General features: G+C 36.6%; 2 protein-coding genes across 6 annotated transcripts in view; one reads left to right on the forward strand and one right to left on the reverse strand.

Moving 5' to 3' along the window:
* LOC132698125 (tRNA dimethylallyltransferase) overlaps positions 1 to 13373 on the forward strand; it is a 76002-nt gene extending 62629 nt beyond the window's left edge. For 2 of the 4 annotated variants that reach the window (XR_009618339.1, XR_009618341.1), the window contains 3 exons: positions 2478 to 2711; positions 2890 to 3037; positions 12332 to 13372. The gene's annotated coding sequence lies outside the window, so the exon portion shown is untranslated. Of the gene's footprint in view, positions 1 to 2477; positions 2712 to 2889; positions 3038 to 12331 lie in introns of all 4 variants that reach the window. The other 2 variants (XR_009618337.1, XR_009618340.1) reach the window with 2 other exon arrangements.
* LOC132698124 (N-myc proto-oncogene protein) overlaps positions 1 to 23191 on the reverse strand; it is a 67391-nt gene that overhangs the window by 42098 nt on the left and 2102 nt on the right. The window contains exon 2 of one of the 2 annotated variants that reach the window (XM_060664022.1): positions 19678 to 20681. In XM_060664022.1, coding sequence (XP_060520005.1) covers positions 19678 to 20536 — 859 coding nt within the window. In that variant the 5' untranslated portion in view covers positions 20537 to 20681. Of the gene's footprint in view, positions 1 to 19677; positions 20685 to 23191 lie in introns of both variants that reach the window. The other variant, XM_060664021.1, reaches the window with a different exon arrangement.

Here is a 23191-nt window from a genome sequence, read left to right on the forward strand (position 1 = left end):
TCGGTATTTAGTAATATCAACACAAACCACTGAAGTAAATCCCCGTCTATAAAGAAATCAACTTAAAAACATAAAAACATCCTGTATACGTAACAATAGAATATTGTAAAACTATAAGTTTTTTTTTAATATTTTTTACAACTTTTGAGGTAAGGTGTCATTCCATAAACAGGTCAATCGTCTTCTGTTTGAAGAAATAATGCGACAAACATCTAAAACCATCACCTATTGAGTTTCTGCATCGTCAACCCTAACATTGATGGTCGTCCCATATGGCGTCAATAACGAAAAATTCGTGCACGCGGTCTTCAATTAATTTCCAATTTTGAGGTTTGGGCGCCGCCATCAAACGCCCCGACCATATGGTCGAAACCGCTGTCATTGGACGTTGCAGTTTTCGGATAACGGTATCGACGTGGAACGCCACATAAGCCCTTTGACCTTTAAGATGCTTTATTGGCAGAGTTGGCAAGTAATGCACGCGCTGATAATAGTCAAAATGTTGCACGGATGATAAATTAACGAAAAAATTCAGGAAAAAAACTTCGGATTTCGATGCTCGTTTTGCATAATGCGTAAAATCCATTTACATTGTTTATCGAATACTGCGCGCATTTTATCGTCGACAAATGCAATACTTCGCGGCGTAGATATTAATCTGCTTTTAACACAACATGAGTTTATTTGAAACTTATGTTCACAAACAAATAACAATAACGCGACAACACCAAGATTTAGTAGACCAACCAAACTATACTTAATACGACATTTTGACAACTTTCAACTAACCTATAAAATAAAAATAGATAACTAAACTAAATAACTTTTTTGACGTTTGCCAATTCTGTCATGTCGGTCATGTCAGTGAATGTATTCGTGTTGTTTTGCGAAAATGTACCCAAAAACAAACGGTCGTAGAAAAAGTATAGTATGCATCACGTTCTCGTTTATTAAACACTCGCTCCGCTCGTCTAAAATAAACTCGTGACTCAAATGCCGTTTACCGCAATTGTTGCATAATATATTATTATCACTCTGCATTAGTAGATCCTGTCTGCCTTGCTATTTTTTCTATTTCATTTGTTATATTTAATTTTTTAGACAGATTTTATTGTATCACATTGCATTTAATCATTTCCTTATTTGATTTTATCTGTCATTAATACGATTAGTTGTTGGTTCTTTTCTATTTTTCAATAATTACATAAAACAAAAGAGTTAAAATTTCACCGACAGGAAACACACCTTTGGTGCTTCTATCAACAAATGTCGTAAAGTAGTGTACGCATTAATTTTTCCGCGTACAATTTTTTTGTGAACGCGAATCAATTAACCAAAAGTCGTTTTTATTTTCTTAACGTCACAAAAGACTCGATATAATCGATATATCCAAATATTTTGTATGTAATGGTTCTCAAGACCGCTGTTTTTCAACGAAGCAAAAATACAAAAAATATCCAGACGCAATATTTGCAGCTACTAAAACCCAGTAACTGTTGTGCATTTTTCTTTCATTTTATTTAATAAAGAAGTGGTTGCAAGAAAACGCACAATTTAAAAAAAAGTCGTAAATATCTCCGGTTATATAATGGAGTACCCTCCCCCCCAGCCACCGACAACGCATTTCTATGAATTTTGACAAAGTAGGATTCCAAGGAACCGGTTGTACGCTCGCGAATTATTTGCACAAATTTTGTGAATTACAAGGAACGCCGATATACCGATTGCTCAATTTATTTTGTGCACATATTTGTTGCCGTTTTCCGAGTACCAGCGCGGTTGTGGTTTTTTTCTCCCAAGACGACGTTCTACGAAATTCTCACCGATTATGCCACCTCTCTAACGTTATCACTTTTAAAAAACATTTATATCGCGCCTTATCAATTAACAACTGGCGTCGCACAAAATATAGGTCGAACTGATAACCGTTATCGGTCCGAGCCATCAAGGAGGCCGCAAGAGCAACCGCGTTTTTGAAAATTTCGGCATCACTTACTAGCCTTAACAAATAAAAATTATTAAGGCACACTAACACTAAAGCAGCCAACGACAACATGTAATTTTTAACAATTATGTGAAAGTTCAGAAATGTTCAGAATTTTACAATTTGATGCAAGGAGTGTGCATCTAATTTTTGGATGACCAGTAAGTCGCAATGAGGAAACAACATCTTCATGTGGAGTTCAAATATTATCCAATTCTATATCTAAATTTCAAGATGATTTAGTTAGTACGAGTATAACATATTTTAAATTTTCACGTTAACCAATTTTCAGTATCGGTATTGCCACCTGCCAAGTATCACGACATTAGAAACATTAACTTCCAATTTATGTAATTTTAACAAACATACATGTCAATATAAAAAGTAATTCGTGGCAGTTTTCGTTTATGCGAAACCTTTCAAACAATGGTTTTGATCCTGAACGCTATGAATTTTCTGAAAACTTGTTTAATTTTGTTATACGATGTTCCAGGATCGCGAGTGGCACGTTCCAGAAAAGCTCAGCCACGTGCCCAACGCTGCGCAAATGTCACGGGAATGGCGATAAAGCGACGCGAGCGGTTGCCAAGCGACGGCGTAAACATCGCCCATTCGGAGGCCTTCGCTACGTACTGTAAAGTCTGTTCATAGATATAAGAAAGTGACTAACTGATACGAAATAAGGAAAGACCCGGGCAAGCTGTAAGAATGAAATATGGCCGAACAGGTCCGTACTTTGCTTAGAATTTAATTATTTGGGGTTTTGTTAGGAAAGATACTAAACAATATTTATTTATTTATGTTTAAATCTAAAATAAAATTACAAATTATTCTAATTATTATTTGTTCTATATTAATTGCCATATGGATATACGATTATTCTGCTTTTTCTATATGTTTAACAGAATTTGCCCAACTTTGTGGAGGGATCTTAAAAACTACGGTTTCTATAAATTTGAGGACATTGGAGTTAACACGGGGAAAAACATTGTTACGACGAATGGCAGATTTCAGTTGGTGCCAAACATGTTCAATGGGATTAAATATACAGTGGTAAGCCTTAAAACTGTATGCCCTAGATTTTTTGCATAATTATCACAGAAGTATTCCTTTTGTAGGTTCAAGCTTTGTAGAACCTCAGTTAATTGCTTTTTGGTATAATCTTCGTGAAAATAAATGTCGTTATTATATATGTAGTTTTGGATTGTTGCTTTTGTATCATATGAGGAAGGGGTTTTAGTCAACTGTCTACTGTGATCAAGCATTGTCCATTACAATGACGCTATTAGGAGGAATGTTTGGAAATATTTTGTTTTTAAACCAACTTTCAAATAAATCAGCGGTGGTGTCTTCATGGTAATCCAGAGAAGAATCTTAATATTTTTGGCAGGCAGAGAAAGTCCATTTGGAATCCTCAACCATTTTCCGAGGTATCATAAGTGTCGAACCAGGTTTCATCCAAGTAAATAATTGGCCTTTGTTGTAAATCCTAATTTTTTCTAGATATTATAGGCGCCATTTCCGAATTCTAAAAGATTCCATTAAAACTTGCCTTTTGTCAATTTATTTAAGTCTAAAACCCATGTGTTGAATACACACTTCCATAAGGTAGTTCTGCCACATTTAACACCGGTTTCATCTTTTTCAAGCCTCCTAATTAAGATATCTAATATAGGCACGTTTTGTTCCTCGTATAACTGGTAAATTTTACGCTGTATTATATCTTGATCCCTTTCATCTACACTCGAGAAAATGTCAGCATCGCTTCTTTTTTTCCTCGCTGAAATGGAATTATTCACAATTTTCCATACAGTTGATGTTGGAATTTTCGTCAATGTCGCCGTTTCTTCTAAAGATGCTTGCTTGCTGGCACCACGTTCAATGAGAGTCAAATAAACATTGTTTATAACTTCCTTAGTCTCAACAGAATAGTGTTTTTTCTACATTTGGGCGGCAGCATCTCCTGAGATACACTAGACTCGCACATATTTTGCATAATTCGTACACGATTCCATACTGGTTGTATTATATACGAAATGAGAATGATTACTAGTAAACTTAAACTAAGTAGTATACCAAACCAAAGAATATTAAACACAGGTAGGTATAAACTTATTTTCTATTACGGACCACAATTGTACCTGAATTTAAATTCCGAAATTTTAGGTAATAATCTTTCCTTTCTTTTAGATTTGTGTAGATAGCAATTGACTTTGGCCTAAACGGTCTGCTACCACAAGGGTGTGAATGCTGCAATCTCTGCAAGTTTTCGCGGCGTTGTCAAATTGTACCTTTTGACTTGATTGGTTGTGGGGGGGGGGGGGGTGTAAATGTTGCTGCCACGCTTAAAACGCGAAACCGACCAGGAATGCATAATTAATAACGGGTGCGTGTGCGTGTGTGGGGATTAAGAAGCGATTTCAAAGGGTCGCCGACCTCAAATGAATTTTTCGCAAGAGGCGACCGACTACCATCGCGATCTATAATAAAAATACGAAACCTCGAAAAATCGACTCCGGGATCGAAGAAGGCGCTTGTAATAATTCCGAAAGATCGGCGGTATCCGTGTGTTCATTGCACCTTGTTTCACGGTCAAAAGAATGGCGACGTCGGCGAACCGCATCGGTCAGCATCTGGGAAATGGTGTGGCGTAACAACGCGCGAAGGTTGAAATAATCCGATTTCAAGTGCAACAAACTCGCCCGGTTTCTCATTTTTTGTAATTAATAAGTATCCGCGCTGTGTCAACGCGATCGAGTATGAAATTTATATTTATAAGTTAAATATCATTCTAACTCTTCTCTTCTACTCCACCGCCCTTTCTCTCGCTTTCGAAAACTTCTGGACGAATGGACAGCGGGCGACAGGAAACGGAAAAAAAAACGCAGCAGTGTTGTCAAATTTCAGTCAATTGACCAATCCCAACACTAGCCAAGACCCATTCAAGATCTGAATAGCCTGCGAACTATTAGACGCTCACGAATTTGACTAACATTACTTTTAAAAAATATCGAGTCTGCTTATTGGGTTGCGCTTTGGAAAACCGCAAATGTACGAACTGATATGTGTATTTGTCTGTTAGGTGTTTCAAAATTCGAAAACATGGTTCACCTAAGTGACTAGTCTACACAACAAATGCAACTGGTGACGACAAAATTTTAACATTTTTGTATAGTACGGTGTCAATTATTTTATCCCAAAACGTTATTTAGGATTTTGGCAAGTAATTATGACCGAATCAATAAATTACTTCAAATAAATGTCATACTCGAGATAATTAAACTATTTGCAACTTAAACTTAAAAAAAGCAGCAATATTTATGATCCAATCAACGGCATTTGATCTAAATTTCGTTTAGAACGCCATTCGTAGTCGTTTCTAAGACCTCGAGGATGCCTCAAAAACTTTAGAATGAGCATGACATATTCGTCAGATTATAAATGAGGAACACAAGGTGAATTCCACCTTTAGGTATCTTAAACCATTTTCAGTCAGTAACAAAATGATTTCTTTGCTTCCTTATAATATTTTTTGAAAGCACGCACTTTTATTAAAACACCCTGTATCCAACAAGATCCACATCATAACACAGTGTTTACGTGGAGGAGAAAGTATATATGTACGAAACGACGTAGCTTTCCGTCTCTGTGACGAATTAATTACCCGGCCCGCGATAAATTTAACGAGAAAAAGACGGCCGTTAATCCGTCGCTGGTGCAGGAGCGACCGACAACGAAATTGCCGCCGAAATGCGATCCGATCCGCCCCGCGCGGCGTTGGACCCCGTCCAAAGCAGTTCGCAATTTCATCAGAAGAAGAAATTTATACGGTAGACACGCCCGACCGAATCGGGTCGACCCATTACTGGATCCTACCGACTGCGCCAGTTAGGCATGGTTGCGACGCGACGCCGACGTTACAGAAAAATATTTTTATCAGTAGAATAGCTATGACAGTTCAAAAATAATTTTAGTCATTTTTACATTCAAATTTATAAAGTTATATAATGTTTAAATAAACTTTATATACATTCAACATTGTTTATTTACACTAAAAACTATGTTTCTATTTCGAAATTTTCAATGGATAAGAGTGAAAATATAAATAGGCGAGCAAGCTGATAATATGCACTAGCATTTTTGAAGTATTTGTTTACGAAAAGGTAAAAATTCCAGTAAATGAGGCAGATAAAATTATTGCGATTGTAATTTTTAAAAAAATAGTGCGTGATATGTGTAAATATTTTGAGGAGATACAAACAACATTTGTAATAACGGATATCTAGAAAGATTCAGAAAAATTAAATTTGAAAAAATCAAAATCAAATGTTTTTTGAAAAACTGAAATATCGTACGAAATGTTCGTCTATAACATTTACAAGAAAAACAACCTCAATTCGAAATAATTATAAAGTTTTCGATGTCACATTAAATAGTGAAAATAAGGTAAAAGCCTTGGACGTTTCTCTCATTTAAACCTAAAATTTAACTTACACAAAAGTTTAGAAGAAAACAATATACTGTTAAAGATTATAGTTTAAACAACATTAAATGAATCAAATAATTAATTTTATACACTTAAAAGTACCAAATATTAATCAGAAAATTTCAGTTAAACAAAATTTATTGACTGTAGATCTAAACAACTCATTTATGGTTGTGATAAACAATAATTTTAGCGAAATCCAAATGGTTATTTTTCTACCAACCTGTATTAGTAAGGCTAAAGCAATGACAAAAGCATTTTGCAATACATAGAAAACCATTTAACTAAACTAATAAAGGATTCCTTATGGGTAAAATTTACAGATATTTTTCCACATAAAAAATAATGTTTAATAGTGTCGCAAAATCGGTAAAATTTACCTTACACGAAATACGTCTAAAATTTTAAATTGAAAAAAGCGACAATATTAAAATATTTAAAATAACTTCAGTATAAATTGCGTAGTATAAATAAAAATTGAATTGAAACTAAACCAACTTGAATTCCATTTATTTTTTAACTAAACATTAGGTTGCGGACTAATGGATCATGGTCCGTTACCAGGTACAAACTGTACTGCAGGGTGTATTTATTGAAATTATTTTGCAGGCTTCAAATATGGACGTGTTTTTATTTATGCGAGATATACAGGTCTGACAGAAATTAATCAAAACCATTTAAAAGAACTTTGAAGAAGTAGCAACTACGTCCAGTCATATTAAGATCGGAAACTCAACATAATTAAACAAAAAATAGTGGAATTAAAATTGAATCATTTTAAACAATGTTGCGGAATTGGTGGGCGGTACGCGGCTTTGCTTCTGCGGCGGTCATCCGAACGAACGGATCGCACGAATACCGTTCGCGACACGCCCAATATCAAAAAAATTAAAACCGACCGAATTGACTTTTTCGATAACCACGGCGATTACGGCCCCGCGCGCGATTGCGATCTCGAAAGATCAGGGCAACTTTCGCCGCTCAGTCCGGTTCTGTTTGGTATTTTACAGTTCGTCCGTCGGCAGGGTTGTCGCATTTCAAAATGGCCCCCAAACCGAACGCATACCTTTCCAAAAAAGAAAAAGATTTTGGAGTTTTTCAAAGAAACCAACGAATTAATAATCACAAAAACAATTACGATATTTATTTCCATTTGAAATTTAAAGTTTTTGATTTTTTCGAAATAGCAAAAGATAGAAATGGCAACACCGGTCGCAGCAGAGCGGACCGGTCGACAAAAAAGGCACCGACCGGTTCCCAGACAACACTGTTGTTAAATCATAAAGGTCGGGGCCCAGCGATTTCGTGGGGATAATCTGTGTATTACGATTTGGGGGGACCCATCTGTGTAATTAATTACGGTGCGGGAGGAGTTGATTAATTAATTTCCAGGGATCGTGCGTTACATTACATACATTACGGGGTGTTCTAACAAAAAAAAAACACCCTCTAGGCGCTACTAGGGTTTGCACGTTCCGGGACTGAAGAGGTTGTCGGGACTATTCTAGTTCCCGGTACGGACCACGAAAAACCCGACCATAAGCTATATAACCATCTCGCACAAGCGGTAAGCTGGTCACAATATGACACCAATAATATTTTAACTCTCAAACACTGCTTAAATTCGCAAATTTTGTGCAGCAAATGAATAGAAAACTTTTTGAGTAATGGGTGATTTAGATGTACAGTATACACGTTACGAAAAGTTATGTCGTTGTATGGTGCGACGTTGACAGCTTGTTATTATTAATTCGAAATCTCAGAACTTTTAAGCTCCATGGATTCTTGGCTAAATCCGGGAACTAATACTAAATAAAAACTTTGTCACGTCTTTTTTGAGCACCCCGTATATACAGTAGTCGGTGACTCAGGGCAACCATATTAGTCGCGACGGTGCATAACGTACGTATACAGTACAGTACAACCTCGCGACCTGATAAATGAGTATGCTAATTTACGCAACGTAATTACTTATAATTATCCACAATAATACAACAGATATGTGCCTATAATCTTAGTTATTTTTTATGAATGTTATCTTGTTACCATTTAATATGTACGAATTACTTAACATACTATAGGCCGACATTTAGAACGAAACAGATTATACGGACCGTTAACAATGTGCGGGGTCAGATTTTACCGAACGATTCCATGCGTGATATTTAAACGACGATGTGTAAATTAATTAAATTAAAAAAATTAAATTAAATATTTGACAAAATTTTGGTGTTTTCTGGGAGGCCGCTGAAATTAATAACTTTCATATGTCTAGGACCTAGTTAGCTATTCACGACACTACAGAACACCGTTAAACAAAAGTAAATTGTATTTTGTCTGAACTTTAAAATTTCTAATTAGTATTAGCTCCGGCATACACAAGAAATTCTCAAGAAAAAAACTTAACCTTTATTGTGTTTTTATTATGTTTCTACCTTATGCCTGTGTATTAATAAAGCTAGCGCGTTTCGGTTTTCGCAACCCAAGACTGCGTCTTTATGAAATGAAAAGTGAATTTTTGACTCTAGGGTGCTTTTGAAAATGTTACAATTTAGATCGTTTCTTGTTCGGTGTGAGAAGAAAACTGGGCGCTGGAGCTTACGTAAAAAACTCTTTCTAGACTAGTAGTTTTCATATTTTCGACAAATTAACGCATAACCGAAATGCGACACTTTCAAATCACCCTGCATTTTAATAGTATATTATGCAACAAGTGCGGTAAACGGCATTTGACTCACGAGTTTATTTGACAAGAGCGGAGCGAGTTTTTAATAAACGAGTGAGTTAAAAAGTTTACCTAACGTGTTGCATACAATACTTTTTCTACGACCGCTAGTTTTTGGGTACATTTTCCCAAACACAACACGACAAACGTCAAAATTCAAAGCGTGGGAAATATCTCCGAAAACATCCGATTGCTCTCAAATCCGTGCGGTAAAATCCCGGAAATGTCCGAATTGGCTCGGATTCATGGGAAACGAAACTGACGTGGTAAAGTGACGTACGCTAGATCGGTGGGTAATTAGGTATTTTACAGACGGGAGTAGAAAAAATTTCTAACTCCCTTTTACAAAACGCTCCGTTTAACTAAAAAAACTCAAAATGCACCAATCTTTTAAAAAAAATCCTAATATACCGAACTAATGAGAGTTTCGCTTCCCTTTACCCCACGACAAGACGTTGGCGGCAAAAAACTGAAACGTCAACTGTCAGATCCGGTTCGTTACCGCCCGAAATACCAATTGCGGAGACGCCGCCGAACCGCGGCAGCGTCCAAAAAAAAAGTCCGACATTCCTGCGAACCCCTCGAGCGGGCAGGCATCAGCGGGCACAGTATACAAATCGAACGCCCAATAACACAGGTCCTACAGTGATTTTGATGTTTGAAATCTGTTTACTTAAAAAAAAAAACGCCATATTTTTCTGTATCAGGTCGCTCTATATCTTAAAAATGTTATTTAATTAATATACATACCCATTGATGAATTGATTTTTATAAAATTAAATGTTATTTGGCAACATTGGATAATTTTAGATTTCTCTGCAAAGCAACAGAGTTGGCGCAGAAGCGTCAATACAGTAACTCGCTTATGCGCAGTTTGGTTGTGTTGGGCGCGAGAGACATTGTGTGGACAATCCAAATAACTTTTGTTATATCTGTGGTACATATGTCGTAGTAAAGCAAAGGCAACCTATAACTTATTTTGTAAAAAATGTATACCACGCTTACAAGTCCTGGGTTTCTCATACTGTTTGTTCCGTTTGCGTCGAAGGATTATGCAACTGGCAAAAAGGTAGGAAGAAATGTTTTAGCTTTGGTGTTCCTGTGGTGTGGCGAGAGCCTAGGAATCACCGTGATGATTGTTATTTTTGTTAGTGTAATGTAATGTAAAAAAAGAAACAAATTGTGTATCCCAATCTTGACTTTGCTATTCGAGCAGTTTCTCATGGACCAGCTGTAGCAGTACCGAAAACGTCATATCGTCAGAATCGGAGGAATCTTAATTTCGACCCATATGACTCAGATTTCACAGCAGATTTCGGAGAGCCCGAAGTGTGCCAGAGCGACTTGCACCTTCCAAAGGACGCATCCGAATTGCTTGCGTCCAGACTTTGAGACAAGCATCTACTGTTCCATCAATATTTTACTCTCAGGAAGGACCGCTAGTGTATTGCAACAATTTTCCTGACTTAGTTTCAAAATTAGGAAATGTGCGGTACATAAAAGAAGAATGTCGAGAAAAACGCCTGGGTTTCGTTTAAAAAAAATAATTGACAAGTTTCTTAGGACGAAAACTACGAAAGTATTGTTCAAAATATGTCACACTTCCATCGTCTAGGTTGCAATATGAATTTGAGAGTGCATTTCCGGTTTTTACACTTAAACTATTTTCCTGAAAATCTTGGAGCAGTTAGCCAGGACATTAAAGAAATGTAACGGCGATACCAAGCCAGATGGAGCATAACGATTAAGGCGGATGCTGCTGGATGTTAAAACGGGATATCCCCTTAAAAACACACAGCCGAATGTCCAGACAACGCGGTTTTCTGGATAAAGTTTTTTTCGCTTTTTTAAACTAGGATTTCGCTTTTTTACTGAATAAAAAAATACATTATTTTAGAAATATCCTTATTCTTTCTTTAATATTTGCCAAAAAAAACCTTGCGTGATACAAATAAACGAATAGAAATTTTGAAATCAGCCTACCAAAATTAAATAAAAACAGTTTCCAGTTTCTGTCAAAAAAATTAATTTTGTAGACCTGTGTAATCGAACTAGAGGCGCTTCAATTTTACCGGCTGACCCGCCGCGCCATCATCCGCGAAAACCGTATACTGATTTATGCCGCAGCCCAGAGTGCACCCGTACCTGATTAAATGCACCGGAGGCGGCGCTACAATGTTGCGGCCCGTGTGACGTATCCGCCAACGAAATATGCAACGTTCCTACATATATATGTGCATAAGAGACATCGTATGAGTGTGCAGACGTACGAAACGTGATAGTAAAATAATCGCATAGGCGGCGAGCGCGCGCGCATCCGCGCGGGAATTCAGCCGCCGCCGCGATGATGCCGCCTTGTCTGAAAATTTACTGGCGAGGTTTGCCTCGTAATTTGGGCCAGGCACATGATTTTTGTCGTCTTTGACTAAAACCTCGTATCCATTGGCCAGAAAATTTGGCCAACTTCACAAGTTACTTGCAATGCATCAGCAGCCCTAGAGAAATTTTTTTTTGGAACTAGGAACTTTAATTTTAATTTTCTCAATTAGAATTAAATTTATTTTGCATTTTTGCAAGAAAGGCCGTGTTTAGAATTTGGAAGAACCTCTTTTGTTAATTGAAAATATTGAACTGTACCCAAAAGTATGAAATGTACATTGAAAAGATTTTAAAAAAAGATAGAAAAAACAAGGGCGCATTCTAAAAATAGTGGACAAGGCGAAAAATGAATTTCAAATTTTTTGGTTCCTTAAAATTCATATTATAAAGAAAACTTAATGTAATATAACATTTGAAAGATGAAATCCTTTAATTTTATAATTTTTTTATTAAGTGAAATTAAAAAATAATAATTGCTGTGGGCATTCTAAAAATTCAGAAAACAGCTTGTCTTGTATACGTAAAGCAGATAACTCAATTTTCTTTATTTTTGTTTAAATACATGTGGCAGTCATAGCAGCCACTTGCTGAGACGAATTTTTTGTAAGTCTGCGTACACGTTTCTGAGCAAAGGCGAACATGCTAGTAATATGCGGCAATGTTTTGAATTTAGAATACAGTATAGACACGCCGGCAAGCATATTATAAAAAATCTAACGCAAGTGCTCAAATGTTAAACAGAAAACTTTCATTTCAGGTTTTCGGACGCTCCTGACCAGGATGGGATGATGAGGCAACGTCGCGGCGCCTGTTATTGGCGTGACTACGTCCATAATAAAAAGCACAGTCATCGAAAAATGGGAAAATTTCGCCGACAAAACGATTGTAGGAATACAAGAGATGCATAGATAAATGATGATTTCCAAGAAACGAGAAAACAAATAGGGTGCTGCGTTTCAGAATTAACAAAAAAAATCGAAAATATCATGGAAAGGAATACCAAATAGGTTGCTTAGAACAAGTTGCAAAAAAATGACGATTATGAATGTATATTGGATAGGGTTAATCGCAACAAAGTTGCTGAGGTCAGATTACTGGCACATATCGCAACCAATGACGAGGTTGGAGCCTGTTTAAAGATTATAACCGATTTAAATATCAGTTTCTCGTATCCATTAAAGTAGAAATGCTATAATTTCGGCTTTTTCGGAAGTGTCACAGAAACTTTTGTATTTTCAATTTGGTCAACTCGGCTTAGAACCCTAGAGATGTCATCGAAAAAAAAAAAGAGAGTATTATTCAAAACGATAAGGTGCAAAAAAATCGTAATCAGATTTTCAAGTTTGCTAATAGAATTTAATCGACGATCCTCTTATTATGCCCACAAAATACATGTGGATTATTCCGAAAAATCCGCTTAAATTTGTAACATGTAAACGCATTACATACTGGGCGATTCAGAAAACATTCCCCTAATTTATAAGGTAAATAAAATATTAACACATGACGTTACCTTAGTTAATAAGTATGAGTGGGAAAATGACACACGGCTCTGGAACGAACTTTTTAAGAAATTTTTTAGAAAAAGTTTTTTGGACCCCTTTTACATGTACCCCATCACATGCATGCATATTCGGACACACGTAACACGAAAAAGCACCATATTTTACGCAAAGTTCAAAATACGTTAAAAAAGAGCATTCTAATGGAAAGAAATCCAATTGGAGAGGGTAAATAAAAACTCTAGCAATTACAAAAATATATTTTTTTATCTTTATTTAAACTTATTATCATAATAGACGTAATAGGTTGCGTCTAAAAAGTAGAATCTTATAGTCCTATAAAATTAAAAAAATGATCAAAATACCGTAAATATTTTTTTCTACTCCCGTCTGTAAAATACTTGAATATAAACCGATCTAGCGTGCGGGAAGTGGCACTTTACCACATTCCCGCGGATCCAAACCCCTTCGGACATTTCCGGGATTATACCGCACGGGTTCGGGAGCAATCGGATGTTTTCGGCGATATTTCCCACGCTTTGAATTTTGACGTTTGTCATGTTGTTGACATGTCAGTGAATGTATTGGTGCTGTTTTGCGAAAATGTACCTAAAAACTAACGGTCATAGAAAAAGTATAGTATGCAACACGTTTGGTCAACTTTTGATTCACGAGTTCATTTGACATGAGCGGAGCGAGTGTTTAAAAAACGAGTGACTTAAAAAGTTTAACGAACGTGTTGCATACTATACTTTTTCTACGACCGTTAGTTTTTGGCTACATTTTCGCAAAACAACACCAATACATTCACTGACATGTCAACAACATGACAAACGTTAAAAATTCAAAGCGTGGGAAATATCTCCGAAAAATCCCGGAAATGTCCGAAGTGGCTCGAATTCGTGGAAAACGAAACTGAAGTGGTAAAGTGACGCTTCCCGCACGCTAGATCGTTTACCGCACTTGCACATACTATTTGATAACTTCAATTTCCACAATTTATTTCAGTAGAGTGAAATTTTCTTTTTACTGTTGGAATTCTACCATCAACCAACAACTTCTTTTTAGATGTATTTATATATTAGAAGTTTAATGGAACAAAAAATATATATCGTATCGTCTAAAATGGCGTCGGATAATATTTCGGAATTGAGGAGTAACATTGTTACTTACATACACCACAATTCTAAGAGAACGGATAAAATTGCGGTGTATGATTGACTTTAGACGTCTCGCGCGCTTTTCGTGAAAATGGTCAGCCGTTAGTTGCTTCCCGCCGCGCCCGTCGATCGGCGCCAAAATCGCGTCAGCGGCGTAGAATTCCAGGTAAAAACGGTTCGACGATTGCATCGGAACCAGGTATAAGGTTGAATCGATTACCGATGTAATTTGTTTACTAACGAGGCGGTTGCGTCAACGGCGATTGCGCGGAAAACGAATGTCCAAATAAAAGTGCGAAGATTAATTGCGGAAAATCCGTCGACAAGCGTTTTCAATGGTAATCGGCGATTGTTTTTTTTTTTTTTTCATTCGCGTTAATCCGAAACCAACGGCGCCACTACGGAAACCACCATTAGATATTTTTTTTATAAAAATAACATTGACTTTTTGCACCTGTTCTGAAATTTCGTCACGTTATTCGCTATTAACGGGTTGTGATGTAATTGTTTGTGACGTTATTTCAAGCCCGACATTTTAGTTTTTCCACGCTCCATTACACAGTTTTGATGAGATTAAAAGGTTGGGCTAACATCGTTTTAATTTATTTCCCTAAAAAAGTGTTTGTTGCAATGGAAAATTTAATATAGTATTTCAACACTTGATAAATTTCCTAAAAAAACAATATACCTAACCTAACATGTTTATAAATTATATCTCACCAAGTCTGATTTAAAAAAGGATTTAACCCTAGATTCTACATTCGTTTTCGAAAATTTTGCGTTTCGAAAAATTGAAAACTAGTAAAATAAACACCTTTAAAGGTGACATATGCAGCAACGAAACAAATAATTTTAACATTTATAACCCAAAACCAAAATTAATGTGTTAGAACCGGCAACACCGCCTACGCCTTAAACTTCATTAATGGGAACCTTATTCCGCCGTATAAAAGTAGCGTTGAACTTCATCTAAAGTTGCATAGTATTGTATTATATTTCAGCATAGCGTATACTGTGTAAAAAATATGAAGTATTGAATTTTTATATCTTGGAAAGCACTCATAAAATCTGACCACTGAATTATTTTCTTTGTATTGCTCAAATTCGCATTTTTGTTCTGTATTCATGTCACATCTGCTGTTAGGGAGATATTCTTTTGGATAATGAACCCAAAATGGCGAGATGAACAAAACAGGCCATGTACATTGTAGCGACACATGTAAAGTTTTTTATACGGAAAAAAGTTCAAGTCCGAAAAAAAAACTTTAAAATATAAATACATATTTATGTAATGTTATTTCCAACCAGTTTATTGCTTATTCTTTTCGAGTTTAATTCTCAAAATATTTTATTTCATAGATAATGGATAAGTAAAACATTTCTAAACCAAGCGTTTTTGCAGCCCTCATAAAAAAAAAATATCGCGTACTACCTGAGAGTGAACAAGCATCGCAAACATAAAACCGAGTATAAAAACTTCGTGCCCCAATATACAGGTCGATTCATAATCACACGACCTCAACATGGGTTAAATACCGAGTTCCAAGGTGTAAATATTAGATTAAATAACGCTTGAAAAAATCATTTAACTTAACTGCATAGTTGACAGAGAACAAAAACAAAACAAATATAAACTCAACATTTCCGAGACATTTTATTGATTTTAAACTGCAATTAATTGTTATCATTATGAGTGCGATAATAATTAATAATTACTATTGGCGTTATTTGGAAACACAATTTCTAAAAACCGTGGGCGTTTTCGCGAAACAATTGCCCTGTGTGTATCGCGTCGTCTTTAACGACCGCCGTTATAGTTTGTTGGAAATACTTGACACCTATACCGCCCCCGCCAAACCCATTTTTTCGCGATTTCTATTTTGCCCCGAGCTTTACCGGGAAACCGGTCAATTGGAAAAATATGTAATAATAACTATTGTAAACCGAACGCCTTAACTTGCCGCAAGGTCGGCGCCAATATAGACAGACGGAAATAAAACCGTATGCCATAGTCCGGTCTTAAACGTAAAACAGTTTCACTCGCGTGCATGCAGGGTTCATTATTCTTGAATTTTAGGGAATAGAAATGTTGTGGGCAAATATTCGGAAGTGGGAGTGTTTCCCTCAAATATCAAAATACTCTTGAAAAATTTCTATTAAAAAAAAACAGGAAAATTTTTACTCCCCAGGGAGAAAAATATTTTATTAGCCATGAATGGATAAAAATGAGAAATAAAGGCAAGACTTTAACCCGCAAATTATTTTTTTGTCTTTGTGACTACTCAAGATCTTTTCACTACCAAATATCTTGCCAAAAACACCGGAGGACCTTAGCCAACCCGTACTGGCATGATGCCGATGATTTTGAGGATGCTCTAGGGGAGCTGTGCTTGTTTCAGAAAATTTATTCAGCCGCAACACTTCCCAACATATTTGAGGCAGTCGATACTATCAAAATTTATATTATGGACGCTTCATTGTTTGAAGTGGTGTTGAGAAATTTGGCAACGTAGAATTGGCACTGCTTGTATCGCTTCTATTCCATTTGGTTTCAAAGGGTGTCAGAGGCATACAGAGATACCGAAATTTTTGCCTAAGATTTCGGAAGAATTCAGTAGACTTCGGTCAATATTTCGTAAAGGTTTCTGGAAAAAGTGACACTAAAAAAAGGAAGAAACAACGACGATACCCAAGGAATTCTGATTTTTTTTCCAGAGAATTCGGAAGCATGTTCAATTTCGAAATTATTTACAGACATTACCAACGGATTTCATGGAACTTTGGACGAAATTCGATTACGAGGTTCCGGAAGGAATTCGGTTTCCGGCGATTATGGAAAAATTTTGAAAAAAAAAAAGGTCGCGGCGAACGTAATAACCGACGGGAGATAAAATTATCGCGCCAATAAAAACTCGTGTGAAAAGTTCCACGCACTTGACACACATTCCGGTTACGCAACTGCCGAACAAATGCTATCGCGACGACTGATGGACGCCGATAAGATTAACGCCTCGTATATACGGCAATCTAATTAATATATTCCCCTATGGGGAACCTCGCGAATCAATTTTTTTTTTATAGAAGACGACCCAAAAAGAAACCGCCGCCCTTGCCCGACCGTACAATTTATAGAACAAAAGTGACGCGGCCAGAGTTCAGTCACCCCCTTATATTCACGGCCGAATCGATATAACCCCATAAAATAAATTTCGATAGTCCTCGCGAAACGTCGACATCGAAAAGTGCGTGGTAAATACACCGAAATATGACCCTTAATACTCGCATTACACAGGCACGATGTATAATACATTTCCGGTATCCAACTAAGTTGCTCAATTACAATCAACGGAAAATGTCACAAACTAAGGAAAAAAGAATGAAAAAAAAAAGTACAAAATATTAAAACCATGCAATATGTGCATTAAATGTTATCGGATTGTATAAGAAATGGGGACGTAGAATATGCTGTTGACGTTTGGGCTCTGTTATTTCTGAGAAGCTAATTATTACCATACCAAACTATACTTAATACGACATTTTGACAACTTTCAACTAACCTATAAAATAAAAATAGATAACTAAACTAAATAACTTTTTTGACGTTTGCCAATTCTGTCATGTCGGTCATGTCAGTGAATGTATTCGTGTTGTTTTACGAAAATGTACCAAAAAACTAACGGTCGTAGAAAAAGTACAGTATGCAACACGTTCGGTAAACTTTTTAACTCGCTCCGTTCGTCTCAAATATACTGGTCAGTCAAATGCCGTTTACCGCACTTGTTGCATAACATACTATTTTCCTACGATTGTGATGGTGGCGTGCGTTTTGACGATGTGAAAAGAATCGGAATGAAACCCCAAAATTTCCGTTTTTAAACTTTTTTCTATCTCTTATAATAATAAACTTTCTAATTTTTTGACCTTTCGACGCTATTAACAGTTAGTCCTAAAATTATTATTATTGACACATTGTATTATTTACATTGGGCGTGTCTTCCAATCGTCTATTGTTTACCAAAGCTATCAGAGAAATGAAGAGTTGTATAAATTTTGTTTTCTTAAGCCCCCAAAAGTCGACAATTTTCACGGTTATTATCTGATTACCTTACGTTGCGTTATCTGCTTAACCAAATAATTTATTTCCACGCACAAACACCGTCAACCTTCGACGACTTTTAAAAACGTAATAGTTTAAATAAATATACGACAATGAACGCGATCGATCCGAATTCGAGCGAAATATCGAATTCATTTTGAAGCAGTTTGTAAATGCCGGAAAAATCTACTTTCTCCGGCTCGGCCGCCTTGTACCACTTATTATCGAAGTGTTTTAAATACCCGAACGGCACGCCCATGCGCCTATTTCTCTACGCTTTCAAAACCGCGAAAATGACAACGGACGTTATGTAACTGGCGCGGACGGGCGCCGCTGGTTAACCGAAGCTAGAAAACCGCAACCCTGCATAAGGGCCTGAAAAATTTGGAGGGTTGTGGTAATTTGAATTACATTGAAGAACAGAACCTAAAGCATTGTATATCACACTCCCACAGTTTCCAGTAACTCATTTCAATTTTAATATTTTTCTAATCGTTTTCAAATCACCGAGAACGAAACAAAAATAAAATTTGTATATTTTCACATATCTACTTACCTGCTAATTCGAGAAAAAAAATCCCATAAATACATTTCAATTTCTAGGCACCGCGAAATTATTTCCGATTCCTTTAACTTGTAATTTTCATAGCTCGGCTGATACAAGAAGATTTTCAACTTGCGAATGAATTACTTCTACCTTTAGCGGAAGGTAAAGACGTTTAGATTTGAAATCCGACACACTTTATTTTTGTACATTTTCGGATTCTGCAATTGTTCTAGCCCTGATAGGGCCATTGTTCCATATTTTTTTATTTTATATGTTTAATTGGTTTTGAAAATTGCAATTAAACGGCTTAAATATTTTTATAAGACCTCCTGGTGACAAATAAGCTTTAAAATCATCAATAAAACGTGTTTACGCCATCGTTGATTATGATTGCAATTGTCTAAACAAAATTTTCCCAAAATGCAAGATATGCGTTTAACATTTGAAACGTAGTAACTACTAATTTTTGTATTTTCAAAAATAAAAAAAAAAGGTTTTTCGAAACCGGAAAATGACATAACGTAAAAGAAAAAAACAGAATCATCGCTTAGTTCTTTATGTATTGTACTTAACACTAATATACCTTTGGGGATTTTTATCGAAAATAACAAAAAAAAACCTTGATCCTTATCGTCCAAACAACTAAGGAAAAGCAACTTGGTGCCTACTGCAAGATCCGAAAAGAAAATGCATTGGTTGCCGCCACTTTTAATTATTTCAGTCAGTTTGGGTTTTTTTTTGTCTTGCGACGAACGCACCTGAATCGCGAAACCAACGAAGAAAAATAAAAACACTCACCGGAATCGGAAGGCGTGTCGAGACCGCAATTCATGTGGACCATCATCGACGCGTTCTTGTCCTTGTAGTAGCTGTGGTCGTTCTCGGTAGCGATCTGCAACCTCTTCTGGTACGTCTTCCGCTGCGCTTCCTCGTCTTCGACATCCGCCACGTCCCAAGGCTCTTCCTGCACCCCGACCGGTTCCTGTTTAATCTCCAACGGTTCTTCCTTGATGTCCAACGCGGCATTTTTGCCGTCGACGTCCGTGTCTTCGAAATAATCGCACAGGTCGCTATCTTCGTCGATGTCGTACTCAGATATGGCCTGATTCAGGATCTGCAGCAGTTTGGAGGGTTTGCCTTTGCCTTCTTCGTCGTCGGATTCCGGCGGCGTTTGCAGGGCGTGCTGTAGGGCGCTGTTGGAAGAAGCAGTCGTCGTCGATGCGGCTGTCGCCCTCACGCTCGGTTTCAAAAGGCTCTGCTGCTGCTGCTGTTGCTGTTGCGCCTTCATTTTCGTGGCGTTCATTGTGCGGGTGTTGATCACCGGCGGTTTCGGCACGATAAAGTTCAAGGATTGCATTCGGAAGTCGTCCGGCGGATGTTCGTCGCTAGCGCAATGCCCCGCCCACATGCAGTCGTGATGAAGCATGTATTCTTCGACGACGCCCATGTTGTCGTCGCGGGCGTCGTCCAATTCTTGAAAGATGCCGTCGATGTTCGTCAGTTCGGGAAAATCGAGCTCGAACTTTTTCCAAATGTCGTCGGGCAACAAAACCGAATTGGGATGTACGATGAAATCGTTGTCAACGTCTCCCGCGCTGGACATCATAGGAAACGGATCGATGGCGTCTAAATTGTATGGTTCCGATTTAACGATCATCCTGTTTGCTTATATATATATAGACCTCTCCGATTTTCTTATTATATTGTTTCTTCTTACGCACCTACAGTTTACTCTATTTCTAATATCACAAGTTTGCCCTGAATAGGAGGCTCCGTTCACGGCTGCGCGAGCGATTTGGCAGCTGCTGAAACGAAGGAGAAAAACAAAACGGGAATTAATATGGACGAGTTCTTAAAAGGCGTGACGACATCGAACTCCGCACGGGTGGTAATGGAAAATGTTTTTTTGTCTTACACGTTAATAGAGCCAGTTTATAAAACTTCTTACTTTTTCTACCTGTTTGATGGTGATAATCTTGTGTATGATAATTTTACGCAGATCTTGCCTTATGCAATTTATGGGTCAAAAGCGTCAAACAAATATGGCCGAAAAATAAAGTTTTACATTTTATCTTAAAAACGAAAGGAGATAGAACCATAAAACTTTATGGAAATAATACTATCGTAAAACACAGCAATTTTTTTCACTTGACCATGAAAAAAATAAATTTTGATGACCAGAAAATTTTATGTCTCCTCATAAAAAACTTATAGTTTCCAAATAAAAAATAAACACGTAATACGCAAAAGAAATTCCAATAAACATACATATGATAACTATTTCAATCAAAAATAACCTTAATTTGGTTGCAAAAACTTTTCAGGAAATGAAAAATGTTGGTTACATATAATTAGTTGTGTATTTTAAGTCTTTTTGAAATAGTACTCTCGAAAAAATATGTAGCGCTCTTTTCTGACAAATAGATTTTTTCAAAACGGTAGAAACAGTTTAACTACTTTAAAATTCTATTAATTGAGAAGATCTCATTTTCAAATTTGTATAAATGAGCAAAAAACCTAGCCGTCTCTTTCCATATGCCTCACTTTTCTATCAAGCCGTTCCGGTTTAGATGGGTTCACAGGGTGATGCAGATGTTCCCATTGATGGGTGATTCAGGAAAAAATGATCGGCAAAAAATCATAAATAGAAATTTAACACGAAATATCTATACGTTCCAGTCGCCCCGTGGCATCTATTGACAAATGATTAAGGAAAACTCGATTACATTACAGATTTTGTTAATTATTTTTTTTAACTTTAAAATATTTAAAGAGTTGGGTAACAATGTCTTTACAATACATTCAAGAATCTTTCAAAGAAACTTCCACAGGCTACAGTAATACTTTTTACAAAACTTCTGGTTCCTCCTGCGTCAGTTTTTGCTGAGTCGAAATTGCTGATGTTTCGCCAACCATCCTGTTGGCTTCTTCAGAGCTTGACAGGAAGGTTGGCGAAACACCAGCAATTTCGGCTCAGCAAAAACCGACGCAGAAGGAATCCAAAGTTTTGTAAAAAGCATTCAAGAATCAATTTAAGCCTTCGAATTAGTCGACGCAGTCGGTAGGATATTCCTGATAAACAGTAATGTCATTATTATTATCATTACTGGATAATGGAAAAATAACGAATATTGATACGAGGTGAAATGGACTACAGCCACACAGCTGTCAGAACCATGATCCTAAATTTGGTAATACATACCACAAAACACATGAAATACAAACTACAATGAGCACTGCGGGCCTGTGAATTGATGCGGGCAGATCCGTGAACAAATCAAATAAATAACACAAGGGGATGCGACAACTTTATAATAAAAATATGGCTAGTGCATCTTGCGCGATTTAGAAGAAATAAGAAAAAAGACATTTAAAGAATTGTTTTTTATGTAAATCCGCATAAATAAAAATTCTAGCTAAAATTAATTACCCAATTACATATTTCCAATTACGTTAGTTTATCTCCAACTGGAAAGTCTGGCACCAAACATCAAGAGATAAAAAAGAAAATGCACACAAGCAATTTAATACGAAAAACAGTGGTTACAGTGCTCCCGGTTCCCGAAAATTGTATATGTAGTATCAAATAAAACAACTTTCAGTTTTTTTTTGTCAAAAATGGTGCCTCTCGAGTCATTGAAATTTGTAATTATTACCTGGTTCTCAATCTAATTATTAATTATAGAATTAACTATTGGGGATTAAGTAACACTTTGTATATACGCAAGTCGGAAAAGACAGCTATTGAAAATTATAGAAAAGCCCCAATTCCTTAAAAGGTATCGATTAATTCTCGCACATTAACAAGCATCTAGTACCTACTCTTATATACGTGCTATGACTCATGCGGTTGCTTAAGTCGCAAATTTTTATATACCGAGCGTTCGTTCGCCGCGTCCACCGACCAACGGTGATTTGGCACCGCAATGGGGGGTCATGGGAATTTTTTTTGCCCGCGCCAAATCGAGACATCGCCATCGGGGCACGCGTTCTCGTATGCAAATATACAATGTCACTTTTCGATGGTTTTCATCAATTTAAGTAATTATTGCTACAATTTTCGAATTCATCGAGACCGCTTTATTTCCAATGCAGGACTTACGGTTTATGGCAGATGATAAGGCAAAAAAAATATTGAAGATAACGAATAAAACAGTAAAAACATGCAAATCGTCGGGTGTCGACCACATAAAGTCGCATATTTCTTTTTTGTTTCTTTTGTCTTATTTTTTGTAATTTATATATTATTATATAAGAGACCATCTTGCTTTTACTTGAATTATTTTAATTGAAATTATTATAGCGTCCATCA

Source organism: Cylas formicarius, unplaced genomic scaffold (genome assembly GCF_029955315.1).
Source record: "Cylas formicarius isolate icCylForm1 unplaced genomic scaffold, icCylForm1.1 PGA_scaffold_2__14_contigs__length_35257938, whole genome shotgun sequence".
Classification (NCBI taxonomy): Eukaryota; Metazoa; Arthropoda; class Insecta; order Coleoptera; family Brentidae; genus Cylas; species Cylas formicarius.